The sequence below is a fragment of the Hippocampus zosterae genome, chromosome 15 (genome assembly GCF_025434085.1).
Source record: "Hippocampus zosterae strain Florida chromosome 15, ASM2543408v3, whole genome shotgun sequence".
In the NCBI taxonomy this organism is placed as follows: Eukaryota; Metazoa; Chordata; class Actinopteri; order Syngnathiformes; family Syngnathidae; genus Hippocampus; species Hippocampus zosterae.
The window spans coordinates 2,376,472-2,390,193 of NC_067465.1; the positions used below are offsets into that span (position 1 = coordinate 2,376,472).

Here is a 13,722-nt window from a genome sequence, read left to right on the forward strand (position 1 = left end):
CCTGATATGATTGACATGTTACCCAATTTTTTTGTTGCTAGCGGAAACTGGCTTGGGGTGCGGAATTTCAAAAAAAAAGAAAAAGACCCCCTTTCTATGGTGATCAAAATGATCGGCACACCGCTGCCTTTTTCTGCCCACATCAGATTGCAAAAAAAAAGTTTCCCATTTGGTGTTGCCTGTCTATTTAGGATACCTCCTTCAGATTTGGGCAAATTGCTGTGTAAAGTTTCTTTCAAGTTGCGCAAAAGTCCTCGAATCTACCCAAAATGGCTGCTTCAAACCAAAATGGCCGACTTTCTGTTCAGTCCTAGATCATTGAGACTTATTGATGCGTCCAGTCATGATAGACATCGACCAAATTTCATGTTGCAAAGTAAAACTTGCTTTTGGGACTGAATTTTCCTTTGAATTTTCTCAAAACGGATGCCGGAAACCAAATGGCCAACTTCCTGTGAGCATGCGGCGTCCTGTCATGATACATGCCCACCCAATTTCCTGTCGAGTGGACTTAAAGTTTACTGCTCAGCTCACCAAAACTCTGTTGCTCACCAAAACGGCATGACCCATTGACGCACATCCAGTGTGGCATATAATATAATAACCAGCTTCCCGGCTTTTTGATGTTTGGTTACACCGGTTGAGAATCGCTGCTGTTTCAACACGCAAACGGGCATGCAGATGTTTGAATGTAACAATGATGTATGTTGGTTAAGATTCAGCACTTATTTATCACAGACAGGGAGTTAAAAAAAGGATATTAGTTTTTTTTGTATAAATATAAAAGAGTACCTGAAATAGGACTGCATGCATTGCAAATCTCACAACTCCTAACTGTGCACGACCTAGCGTAGCTAGACACAACACACCAGTATAGTAAATAGTAATCGGCATTTGCCGTATGTGTTAGCCTATGGACCATTAGTCAGTGAGAGCTATTCAATTTTTTTTTCATTTTTATTTTGCTGCCTCGCACAATAAAAGAAAAACAAACTGGATGAAAACCCAATGTGTGCTCATCTTGATTGACCCACAACATTAAAGAATCTTCAAGCATTCCCTTTGATCACAAGTGGCTAGACCATGCGAGACGCTGACATGGCATTTTTACTCTCTGTGTTCCTTGTCAAAAAGCGCAAACACATTCAAAAGCACACCACCAGTTGCTAAAGATCCAAATCAAAGTGCTTTCTTCGCAAAGAGGTGGCCAAAACCGTCTCTAGCTGAGAATCTGATTAAGGGAACAGAAACGGGAATTAGAAATGTAGAAAAATAAAAGTTGGCGCGACAAAAATAAATTGACTCAAATGCCAGTTTCAGAGGTTCAAATTCAAGCATACTGGTCTACATAGAACCCTACCAAAATAAAAAAATAAAAGTGCTTAAAAAAATGGGCTCAAATTTATCACGTCAGTCACAGCAGATCCAAATCAAAATCTTTTTTTTTTGAATGGCTTATGGTTGTTGGTGTCTCAGGCTGCGAGTCTGATCACAGGAACGGATACTGAAAGAAAGAAAAAACAATATAAAAAGTAACACGATGAATATGGACTGAAAAAAAACGAACAGTGTCCTGGCTGACAGTCCTGTCATGGGACCAGAAACAGCAAGTCAAAACCTGCCAAAATAAAAGCTACAACATCACAAACTGACAGACTGCACCAAACCAGTCACGGAGGATCAAATCCAAATTGTTGACAAAACCTTGGTCAGAACAGACTGGTTGAGAATCCTATGAAGGGAACCACAATGGAAGTAGAAATCTAAAATTAAAGCAAGGCCTCCAATGCACAATGGTAGAAGATCCAAATCAAAGTCCTTCGTTCACCAAAAAAAAGTTGCTCAAAACTAGCTTCTGCTTGAGATTCCTCCCAAAGGAAAGCAAACAGTCCAAATGTTTTCCTCCAAATTAATCCACTAGTCAATACAAAATCAACATAACGCTCCTGGTCCACATTTGTTGTGGATTCGAAGGTATTTCCAGGCCATGAGAAGGCAAACATGTCGCCGATTGCGGCACACGAATGTCGCCCTCGCCTCAATGTGCTCGCCTACCCGAGCCGGAAAGCTCGGCTGCACTGTGAAAACATGGCTGCGAGCGAGCGTGCAGCGACCGTACGGAAGTGAGGTACGTGCTACATTGTTGTTGGGGCTCCGCAAAACGCTTAGTCGGGCAATGGAGCGTACCGATTGTCTGGCGCCGGAGGGGAAACAACATAATTGTCGGGACTGTTTGTGGTGGACCGGCGCCGTTTGCGAATTAAACGGCCAAGTTTGAGAGCGGAACAATCGGCTAAGCTAGGCTGGCTAACGCTTAGCGACAGGCAGGCTGCCACGATTCTCCCTACCGGTTTTATCCACTCGACTAGCCTAGTGCGGACGCCTCTCGAGTCGAATGGATACACGGAGAACCCCCACCACACCGGAGTCTCCTAGGTAGCTTGTCTACTAATTTTGGCCGTTTACGACTCGCTAGCGTCTCGTGTTTAGCCGTGGGTCGAACGGGGAGTTCGCCCGATTAAAGGGCTAACCAAGCGGCGTTTTGCAGTCAAGTTACCGCTAACGTTCAGCTCGCCCATAGCCCCCGGTTGGGCTGATGATATAAAACCACACTTGTGTGTATTGTATGTGCATATTTTGATTATCTCAAGGGACTGTACTACCGTCTTGAACTGTTGTTGTTAGGTCGTGTAGAAACCGGTCCCTCGCGGCACACGCTAAGCAAGGATGCGGGGATCTGAGCCCCTCTACCCGGGATGCACGCCACGCTACCCCGTGGATGTCACGTTTCCTGAAGGCCTCAGTGGAAGTGTTCGCCAGTCCTACGTGGAAACGAAAGTGGACAACAAAAGTAACAAGTACACTGGGCTTTAAAATCAGGACAAAATCCCCTGAAATTGCTAGCTAGATGTCTCAGCCAGCGCCCTCGGCTTGTTTGGCAGGTGTATACGTACACGCATAATTGTGCACATTGTCGACTCCAAAACTGCCCCAAAATAACTCTTTTATCATTTTGGACGAGATTGTGAATGCCATCATGTTAGTGTCACTTCCAAGCCAAATGGGCAAATCTTTAGAGAGGACATCATGTAAGAATGGAACCTTTTATCTCCTAAATTGCACCTACCGGTAATTCCTAACATAATCACTGACCTTTTTCTTCTCTCCGAGTTTTACTCTTTTATGAGGCAATATTACACGCTTGACACTATTTAGGCTTTGTCAACGTTTAAAATCAGCAAGACCCATGTCACCGAAAAGAGCGTGAAAAAGGAAGAAAACAGTTAAAATTTTGTCTATATTAAGAATTATGGACGTTATTGCATTTTAAAAACTTCAAAAAGTAACCAAAAATTACCTTGGGTTTCCATTTAAAAACAATGGAATGGCCTGTTGCAGAGTGTCTGTGCGAAGCGTGCTGTGTAGGGACAAGAACGGTAATGTCGAGGTCAGACTACGTAAACAGCCCGATATTGAGTCGACCAATGTGTTGGAGGCAATCGTAGTGTCTCATAGCCGATTTTGAGTTGTTTTGACACGATGCTGTTGCGGCACTGTTAGGCCTTTTCTTGGTTCTGTGTTAAAAAGGCATTGGCGAATAAATGCCAGGTGGAGGTAGGCAGGAATGTTGCTTGATATCTGTGTGAAAGAGGCTGATGATAATAAACTAAGCAGGACATTATGAGTTAAGGAATCCTTTTTTACACTCTTAATCCTCTTGAATGTCCTGTATAGGTTTTATGAAGCTATCAATTTGACCCATGAAACAGGTTATTGCCATGTTTCCCCTCCGTGAGGAATTGATTCTCAGGCCGTTGCTCTTTATTTCCATGCTAGCCAGTGTGTATGCAGTGTCTTCACAGCGTGTGTAGTCCGATACCAGTTCTCTATCAAGTCATCTAATTTGTTTACAGTGTAGCCTGGAAAATTTAAAATAAAATACTGGTGTCGCTACTGTATCTTGCAACACATCTATCTGCACTCCTTGCAAGTCTTCAACATCATGTATTCCATCGTGCACCCGAAGGCAGCATTTGTTAGCGTTTTAGCTAATCACCCCTGCTGCTACAAGCCTACGAGCTAAGCTTTAACGATATGTTAGCAGTTGTTCAACCGAGCTGATAGGTGTTTTTTTTTTCTCCCTCCAGAGAAGAACTAACGAGCACGGCTCATTAATTTGTTGTGTTGCGTTGATTGTCGAGCGTTCACTGCAGTCCTTTCACCTTCCTCTCTTCTTCCTGTTTTATGCATGCATGCGTCAAGTTAGCCGTCTCAGCAGCCGGCATCAGCCGAGTGCGAGTAATGTGCGCATGTTAAATCTTTGACTCTGCAGGTTGTGTTTTCACCGACGCTAGCGTTCTGGAGTGTCGGGTTAAAAAAAAAAAAGTAATATCACCCAAATAAAAGCTGGATAGGCACAAATGTACTGAAATGCACAAAACTAGTTGCCGAAGATCCAAACTGAAAACTGGCTCAGCTGAAAGGGAACAAAAATCTGAAAAAACAGGAGCACCACAAACTGACTGAGAAACTCAATTCCGCTGAAGTTGTGACTTGTTAAACATCAATAAAAACAGCATACGGTGATTTGCAAATCACGTTCAACCTATATTTAATTGGATACACAACAAAGATGAGCTGTTTAATATTTAACCTGATCAACGTTGTTGTTTTTTTTTGCAAATAATCATTAACTTAGAATTTTATGGCTGCAACGTGTTCCAAAAAAAGTTGGGACAGTGTCGCCTTTGTTTTACGTCAACATTTCTTTTTAACAACATTCACCAAATGTCTGGGAAGTCAGGACGCCGAGGATCTTTTTGTTTTGTCTTTTGACTCAGTGTGACAGTTGTTTTTTGTTTGACTGTTTTTCTGCTTTTTACTGTCCTTGTTATGAATTTATTGTTTTATTGCTCGTTGTTATATGACTTACTTTCACTCCGTGTGCAGCACATTGTTTTAAAGTGTTCTATGAATAGAGTTGAGTTGAGTAATTGTGTTGAAGCTTTGTAGGCGTGATCCTTCCCATTCTTGCTTGATGTACAGTTTCAGCTGTTCAATTCTCCCCGAGTCAAGTCAAAAGTTCATGATTATTTGCTAAAAAACAATCACGTTTATCCGTTTCAACATTAAATATGAAATTGAGTCAACATCGGTTTGAATAGTCTTATTAGGGGGAATAAAAACTGACCAAAATAAGTCTTCTCTGCTTGACTGTGCCCACCTCCCTCACGGTCATTTCATTATGTTTTGACTCATCCCTGCACATTTAAAGTGTTCTCTCTGTCTCCGCAGTGCTAATTGATGCACTCCTTTTAAGCTCCTTTTATGACCGCAAAGGACACCACTCTAATGAATGAATGTGACTTTAGAACAGCCGGCACCTTTTTTTTTTTAAATTTAAATTTTTATTGCCCTCCTGAGATTCATTAGCGGGATTAGCCCTGGCGCACCCCCTTCTCAGTATTCTCACGCCATGTTTTGCTGAAGGCGGTCAACTTTTTGCACTACACCAGACGTTATCTAAATATTTGATTGTGGGAAGCCTGAACCCGTTAACGTCTCGCTTAGTCTGATTCGAGTTGATAGATGTGTCGTTTTTCAGATCGTACTTGTTGAATTTCACATTCACGCAGCCGTTGTGAATTGATCCATTGTACGATAACAACATGCCAATAACACAGTGCAGTCATTGGCATCTCACAGGCGTAACAGAGCCAAATGTGTGGATGAGTAACCGGTACTTCTCAGGTAGCGCTTTGCGCCTTGCGGCATTGATTGCAGCCACCTTTTATTCAAAACCTCATCGCACATTGAATTCCGCATTCTACCTTTGTTACTTCTCTGGTGCCAGATCAAAAGCTGGCAATTTCCTGCGTCAATCTCAACCCCTTCTACCTGCATCGGTTCCTTACACAAAGGACACCGTGCCGGGAAAATATCGCCTTCCGTGGCCAATCAAAGCCGACTGCCCAATTTTGCAGGAAAACTGCATGAAAGGTCAATTTACCTGTAAATGTGATAAAGTGCGTGCGAGCTTCATCCTGAAATTTCACTCAACAACTGAAAGAATATCCCTAACATTTAGCGTACGTTTCTGTGTGAACGGCACTGGCGCAGAGATTGGCATTCGACTTCTGTGTGTACTTTTATGGGACGTTCACTGCGGTGTTTTGTGTCTTTGCAGGTGCCCATGTTCCGCCAAAGTGGAGAGCGCACCAGGATGCGGAGATTGTAGGCACCCGCCGTAGTATGGCCGCGTCCCGTTCCTCGCGCGTCACAAGGTCATCGGTGGGGCTCAATGGATTGGACGAGAACTTTTGTGGCCGCACCCTCAGGAACCGCAGCATCGCCCAGCCGGAGGAGACGGCCGCGTCTCCACTGCCTCGGGCCCGCTCTCCCAAGAAGAGGCAGGAATCCCGGCAGGACTCTCGGCTGTCGAAACAGGACGTCAAACAGGGGTCCAAGAAGGAGGACAAGCCGGAGTCCAAACCGGACCCCAAACCGGACCCAAAGAAGGAAAAGACCAAGCAGGAGGCTAAAGAGGACACCGACAACCAGTCGGCCCGCGACTCGGAGCGGCAGATCTCGTTGCAGGGACGGTTAAGTGACTCCAATGACTGTAATAACTCTCCGGCGGCCGAGCAGGACCCGTTGGCCGGCCCGCACAAACGGAGCGGCTCGTGTCCGGAAAACGACTTTAGTCCTGAGAAGTCTGAACGTTGCGATAAAGGGAACGGGGTGCCGGATGCTCCTCCTTTAATCAAAAGGGCCAAGCGATGTTCCCGAGCCGGGGAATCTCAGGAATGCCAGGAGGACACGGTGAGCCCGGAGAGTCCCGTCTCTGTTCCCGAACCTTGCGAAGGCAACGCTTGTCTAGACATTCCCACTTGGAACTCGAACGTGACTCCCGACTCACCTCTCCTTGAGGAAGAGGAAGGAGAGCTGGCCAAAGACGGCCGGGCGGAGTGTGAAGGGGCGCCGCAGCCCCTCGCCACTCTGAAAGCCTCCAACGGCCTCCGGGACGACGCAGCGGAGAACCATGGCGACACGGCCGAAGGATCTTCGAGTCCTGCCTGTGCCACCAGCTGCCCGCCACTGCTCAACGGTGGCCAGGCGGGGGCGCCGCCCTCGCCCCACCCCACGGTGCCTTGTACGAACTCTAGCCCGGCGCACGCAGAGGTCGCCGCCTCAGGGCAGCCGCCCACGTCGTTCTCTCCAGCCCCTCTGGAGGACCCGCTTCCGGATCTGGTCGTGGCCAGGGAGCAGGAAGTGGAGGACGTGGAGGTTGACGTGGTGGGCGACTCCCTTTGTCTGGCCGGCGAGGAGCAGGTGTTGGACAGCGAGTGCGATGACAACGGTCATCCGCTCACGCCGGTGCCGGACGCCGGCTCCTCGCCTTCGCTCGCCGACAACAGCAACTCAGGAGAAACGACACCCCCGCCGGCGACGACCCCGCCGCCCACCGAGACCGCTTGCACGCCCCCGTCTTTTGCCGAGCTCTATGAACACAGGTACACCTTGCGGACGTCGCCCCGCAAAACGTCTTCCGCCAAGGCCTGCTCTCCGCCCCGAGACAACGGCCCCCTAAAGGAGGACGGGGAGCAGGCGGTTGAAGGGACGGATACGGACTTTCCCGCTCCTTCGGACTCTTTGTGTTCCCCCGATGACAACGAGATCACCTGCGCAGAGCCCGGAGACGAGACGGGCCGCAGCGACGGCGGTCCCGCGGTGGCCGGGGATGCCCACGTCGGCAAGGAAGCGATGTGCAGTCACACCACGGAGGAGGAGGAAGAGGAAGAGGAGGAGCCCGACGTGTATTACTTTGAATCCGACCACCTGGCTCTGAAACATAACAAAGAGTACGCGCTCGAAGCTTTGTCGGGAATTTTATTCCCACCGCCATCCTCGCTTTGCCGCCTCACCCGTGTAGCTCGGCTTAATCTTTTCACTCTTGCCTTTTACGCTTCTCTCTGCCGTCGAGTAATCCCACCGCGCGCTCGCTTTTAATGGGATTTGTAGCTGTGAAAAATTGAAATAATACACGGCGTAATACCGTGGAAGCTCTCGAATGAAACGCAGTCCGCTTTGTGACAGTTTTCTATCGGTTTCACACTCCAACATTTATTAGACGATCCTCGGTCGTAAAATTCATCAAAAATACATTTTTGTGTTTAGAAAATGGTCAACGGGATGCATATCTCAATGTTCAATGTATGATGCGTGTCTTGGTGAGTAGTTTTAATTACATGAATCCATGCATATGTCCAGCCATCATCCAAATCGCTTCTCCTCACGAGGGTCGGTCGCAGGCGGGCTGGAGCCTACCCCAACTGTAGGTGCGGTACACACTGAACTGGTTGCCAGCCGATCGCAGGGCACACGAGAGACAAACACTCACAATCACTCAAAGGGACCATTCAGAGTGTCATTAACATGTCATACATGTTTTGGGAATTTGGGAAGAAACCGGATTTCCCGTAGAAAACCAAAACGCAGACGCAAGGAGAACATGTTGACTCCACACAGGAATGCCGGACAGAGCCCTGAGTTGAACCCTCGACCTCTGCATTGTCAGACATGTGCTCACCAGTCCCCCACCGTGCGGCCGTCACAGCATTTGAGTTCCCGTATAAGCAAAACGCTAGCCTAGCTGCTGCTTTGTATTTTCTGCGGCACCTGACTGCCTCCCGCTGGTCACCCTGCCATGTTCTGTTAAAGTCGATGGACTCGTGGTCATGCCGACGGGCTTCCGAATCCATCACACTCAGGTCGCCTTTCTCGTCCCCATCAAATGTCAACGTCTCTGCGCTGCCGCGAGCCGTCGTATTTGACGCGCGACGCTTCTGACAACTTGTGACACGTTATCAGGAATTGAGTCATTCAAATCATTCTTTACCCCCTCTCCCACCGTGTGTCAGTTACCAGAGGTTGCTGCAGACCATCGGCGTTCTCGAGGCCCAGCGCACGCAGGCCATTCTGGACTTGGAGACGTTGGCGCGGCACCAAAGAGAGGCCCTGGCTGACCCCATCAGCTTTGTGGAACAGCTGCAGAAGAGGGTAACCTAAATATACGACTTGTTGTTATACTAACTCACCGATGCGGTTTGAAGTAGGCAGGTTAATCCATTTTCCAACTCGTGTCGTGACAATTTCGGTATGTACGGTGCAACTCTTTGACAACAGACAGACAGACGAGTCATGCCCTGCATTTTGAAAACCTTTTCGTGACAGTTTACCGGTAATTTTTACATCCATCCCTCCAATTTCTATACCGCTCAACTTCACTGGGGTCGTACGTGAGCTTGAGCATGGCGAGAAAATGAACTCTAAGGGAAATGTGTCGCCCACGTGCTGTCTTTAGAAAATGCCTTTTTTCTTTTAAAGAGGACTCAACTATTTTGACACTGTTTATTATTTGTATTTTACCATATCCTGCATCTGTATTTCTGTTATCTCTCTCGAAATAGATGCAAATTAAAGCATGGAGAAAAAAAACATGCTGGGAAAAAAAAAGTTTCAAAACGTGCATCTTGAACCAAATTGGGGGGCTGATCTAAAAAATATAATTGGCCATTTTATTTTCAGGTGAATCTGGGCCTGCCTTGCCCCCAGCGTGTCGTTCAGCTCCCGGACGTGGCGTGGGAGCAGTATACTTCCGGCCTCGGGGATTTCCAGAGGGAGCTCTGTGACAAGAAACGTAAAACCAGGCGGCTCAAGCTCATGTTTGACAAAGGTGTGGCAGCGGGTCCAAAATGGTTGCCATTTCACGTGCTTTAAATTGATCTCTTTTTTTTAAACTCCATTTTTAGGTTTGCCTATCCGACCCAAAAGTCCCGTCGAGCCCAAAAAGGAGTGCGAAACCTCTACCTTGTATTCCTCACTGCCCACAAGTGACGCCCCAGAGAATGGCAGGCAGACGCAGGTACCGCTCATCACGGAGACGCTTTTAAGATTCCACTCGCCCGTCCGTGCTTTGTGGCCAGTTCTCTCCACATTGTGGTTACTGGTTATCTTACTGGCCTTCTGCTTCATTGGCGCTACGTCTCTGCCGTTGAACATCCCGGTAATGCTTGCTTTGCGTCGACAGATGATCCGGGGTAGGCTTTGTCACTCCAGCAAGCCCGACACCTTTAACCAGCTGTGGACGGCAGAGGAGCAGGCAAGAAAAAAGCATGTCTAGAAAATGTACAGCACAAAAACACCTTGGTGTGTCAGACATTTTGTTTGTGATCACACGTCCTTCGTGTCGTGTTTGGACCTATTAGAAGAAACTGGAACAGCTCCTTCTCAAGTTCCCTCCAGAAGAGGTGGAGTCCAAAAGGTGGCAGAAGATCGCAGACGAGTTGGGCAACCGGACGGCCAAACAGGTGCTATGTTAACAAATGATTTTGTTTATTATTGGCGTCGGGCCGAATCCACCATTTGCAAGCCCATCCATCCATCCATCAATCCATCTTCTACCGCTTATCCGGGGCCGGGTCGCGGGGGCAACAGCTTTAGCAGGGAAGCCCAGACTTCTCTCTCCCGAGCCACTTCTTCCAGCTCTCCCCGGGGGATCCCGAGGCGTTCCCAGGCCAGCTGGGTGACAGTCTCTCCAGCGTGTCCTGGGTCTTCCTCGGGGTCTCCTCCCGGTGGGACATGCCCGGAACACCTCACCAGGGAGGCGTTCAGGAGGCATCCGAATCAGATGCCCAAGCCACCTCATTTGCAAGCCATTAAAAAAAAATCATTTACATTTTTTTGAAACATTTAGCGGTGATTTCGGGTGGCGTCTACAGTATTTGAACTAAATTGTAGTTATTGGATTTTAATTACACTTCATCAAAATTAGATAAATTTACCGGAAATTGGATTTTTTTTGTTTTTAGCTTCTGAAGCATATTTAGACTGAAGATGCTTTTGATTAATATTTAATTAAGTTATAACTAATAAAAATAACATATTTGATGAATAAAATGAACGATATCCAAAATCCATATTTATATACCTTTATACTAAACTACTTTGAGAAATACTTTAGCTGTATGTGACTACATGTATGATTGCCGTTCCATGTGACCTGTTATCATTTCCCTGTGACATGGTTGCAGGTTGCCAGTAGGGTCCAGAAGTACTTCATCAAACTGACAAAAGCTGGAATCCCCGTGCCCGGAAGAACGCCCAACCTGTATATGTACACTAAGAAGGTACAGGAACGCCTTGAACCCCCCTCACTCCCCCAACACAAAATAGTGCATGCTTTCTGTTTGTTGATCAAGGCGAGCAGCAAGAGGCAGCACCACCTCAACAAACACCTCTCCCGGCCATCCACCTTCCTCACCTCTTACGAGCCTCCCGTGTTTATGGACGACGACGACGAGGAAGACGACGAGCGGGTGGCGTTCTACGGCGCCATGCACGACCCCGCCGACGATGACTCGGTCATTATTAGTTACTTTGTGTTTGACAGTGCGGATATTTGGTCTGGCTTCCTTTCAACCATTTCTTTTTATTTATCATTGGTTGGGGTGTGTTCACAGGACGAAGACATCATCCCCGTTGAGCTGCGTAACCTTCCCGAGTACAAAGAGCTGATGGAGCTGAAGCGTCTGAAGAAACAAAAGCTTCAGGAGCTCCGCGAGGACAAAGCCGGCGTGCGACACCTGGGATACAAGGTGTGATGCGCATGACCACGATAAACGGCGTTCCACCTTAAATGCGTCTCACAGACATTGGGTGCGTGTATGTGTGCGTAGTGCGACATGTGCGGCATCGAACCCATCCAGGGTGTGCGCTGGCACTGTCTCGATTGTCCAAAGGACAGCGCCGTGGATTTCTGCACCAACTGCTCAGACTGGTGAGTCACGAGACACAATTACACTCGGATACACGGCAGATACGCTTCATTAGGTCATACGTTAGCACAAGATGTTAACAAGTACAGTCAACTTTTTTTAATTTTTCTACTCTAGAGCATTTTCACATCGAGGATTCAAAAAGTGCTGGTCGTATGTAGAACAGAAAATGTTATCATACTGCGACACGTGATGCAGCCAGCAGACTGAGTACTCCTCGGACAGTCATCTCTCACTTTGAATCCTAAAATGACTACTTTAATCTTTGCAAGTTAAAATATTTCTCGCCATCAAAACGTCCAAATAATCCTTGTAAAATTACAATGTAGATACTGTCTTTAAAAAATTCATTGTAATATGAATTTGTCTTGTTGAAAAAAAATATCACCAAAGACTTTCTCAAAATATGAGGGGCAATTCTCACCGTGCTTCTATTTTTTTCTATTAAGAAAAAAACATTCTCGAGAAAATGCCACTTTTTTTTTTATGTAGACAGGTTTCATTTTATTATTATTCTAGAAAAACTACAACTTTATTCTGGAGAATGCATGTAAATAAATACTATCATAAGATGGACTTTTTTTCACTAAAAAGTAACTGCTTTAAATATTAGTTTCCTCCAAAAATATCTGTCTTAAAAAAAATCTTTACACTCATGACTATTGCACCTGTTTTTCTTGGAAAATTGCCAGATAAGATAAGCGCTCACTTATCCCTCTTTCTTTTCTTTTTCTTTACAGCTTGTTGAAGACCGAGACCCACAAGCCCAACCACCACTTGGACCCCGTGTACCAGCCCGAGACTTTACTGGACAGCGATTACCGTCTGCCGCAGAGCACCAGCTACAACTACCTGGACCCCAACTACTTCCCGGCCAACAGATGACAGACGAGCGGCAGGCGCCCGTAGCTCCACCACACGCACTCGTTCTCTTCCTGTCTCGTTCTCTCCCTTCGCTCAAGTGTGCTTGGCTGCATTATCACGCCGCCACGTCGGAACGCCACCAGATGGGTGGGGGGGGGGTTGCGAACAGAGCAGCGCAATCGCCGCCGGCGCCGGTGGGGCGGCTCAGTCGCTGGGCCACCACCTCAGCAAGGTTAATTCATGGATCTTTTCAATGGAAAAAAAAACTAACAAAAGTGAAGGCAACATTCCCATGTGTCAAGAGTGCCAGTGTGTCGCACCGCTGCATTTCAAATGCAGGCACAGTGTTTTTTTTTTTTCCTCCCTCCCTCCCCCTCTCTCACCCATCAGTGTTTGCCGCCATGGATCACGTGAAGTGTTTATGGAGACAAGTAGTTGGCGCTAGTTGTTGTGTGTGTGCCATTTAAAACAATACAAAACAAAACAAAACAAAAAAACATTGTTTTGTCGGTCATCTTTCGGTTTAAGTCAATGGAAAAAGATTGTATTTTTATTAATCTATTTAAAAAATCTTAAAGATTCGAGGTGGTGCGTGGTGCCTCCACTTTTATACACGAAGACACTCGCGCACACTCAAATACACACACACCTACATGCCCATAGATCTTTTTTGTGCAGACTAGACACCATTCTCACCTCTAAGTCCCCCCCCCCCACCTCACTTCAATATCTGTGTATAACAAGTCTGTTCTTATGTAAAAAACAAAAATGTACAAAAAAATGCTAGAGGAGAAGCGTGGAAATAAAAAGTATGTGAAAATAGTTTTTCCATTCACGTTCTTATTGACAGATGACTTTATTTTGGTAAGTAGATACTGTGTAACCTCCAAAGTCGAGTCAATCTCAGGAGCTGACTCCAATGGGTGAGTACCATTTACTTTGTTTTAGTTTCATTAAACGGTGGTTTTACTTTTGTGGGATGCTTATGAATTTCTAAATCTGGCTGCAGAGGTTGCAATGA

General features: G+C 46.6%; 2 protein-coding genes across 4 annotated transcripts in view; one reads left to right on the forward strand and one right to left on the reverse strand.

The window, feature by feature from the left end:
- The window catches only part of LOC127615951 (transcription factor BTF3 homolog 4-like), a 135,699-nt gene that overhangs the window by 55,539 nt on the left and 66,438 nt on the right, over positions 1-13,722 (reverse strand). The gene's annotated exons all lie outside the window — the stretch shown is intronic.
- Positions 1,529-13,470, forward strand: zzz3 (zinc finger, ZZ-type containing 3). 3 transcript variants are annotated; one of them, XM_052087267.1, is made up of 12 exons: positions 1,536-2,128; positions 6,188-7,862; positions 8,922-9,060; positions 9,589-9,736; positions 9,813-9,925; positions 10,091-10,162; positions 10,269-10,370; positions 11,094-11,189; positions 11,262-11,423; positions 11,523-11,657; positions 11,739-11,839; positions 12,578-13,470. In XM_052087267.1, exons 2-12 carry the CDS (start codon positions 6,253-6,255, stop codon positions 12,720-12,722), a joined length of 2,823 nt encoding a protein of 940 aa, XP_051943227.1. In that variant the 5' UTR covers positions 1,536-2,128; positions 6,188-6,252; the 3' UTR covers positions 12,723-13,470. The 3 variants fall into 3 exon arrangements, with proteins under 3 accessions (XP_051943229.1, XP_051943227.1, XP_051943228.1); XM_052087268.1 differs by lacking the exon at positions 1,536-2,128 and adding an exon at positions 2,168-2,436; XM_052087269.1 differs by lacking the exons at positions 11,523-11,657; positions 11,739-11,839; positions 12,578-13,470 and having other exon boundaries at positions 1,529-2,128; positions 11,236-11,380.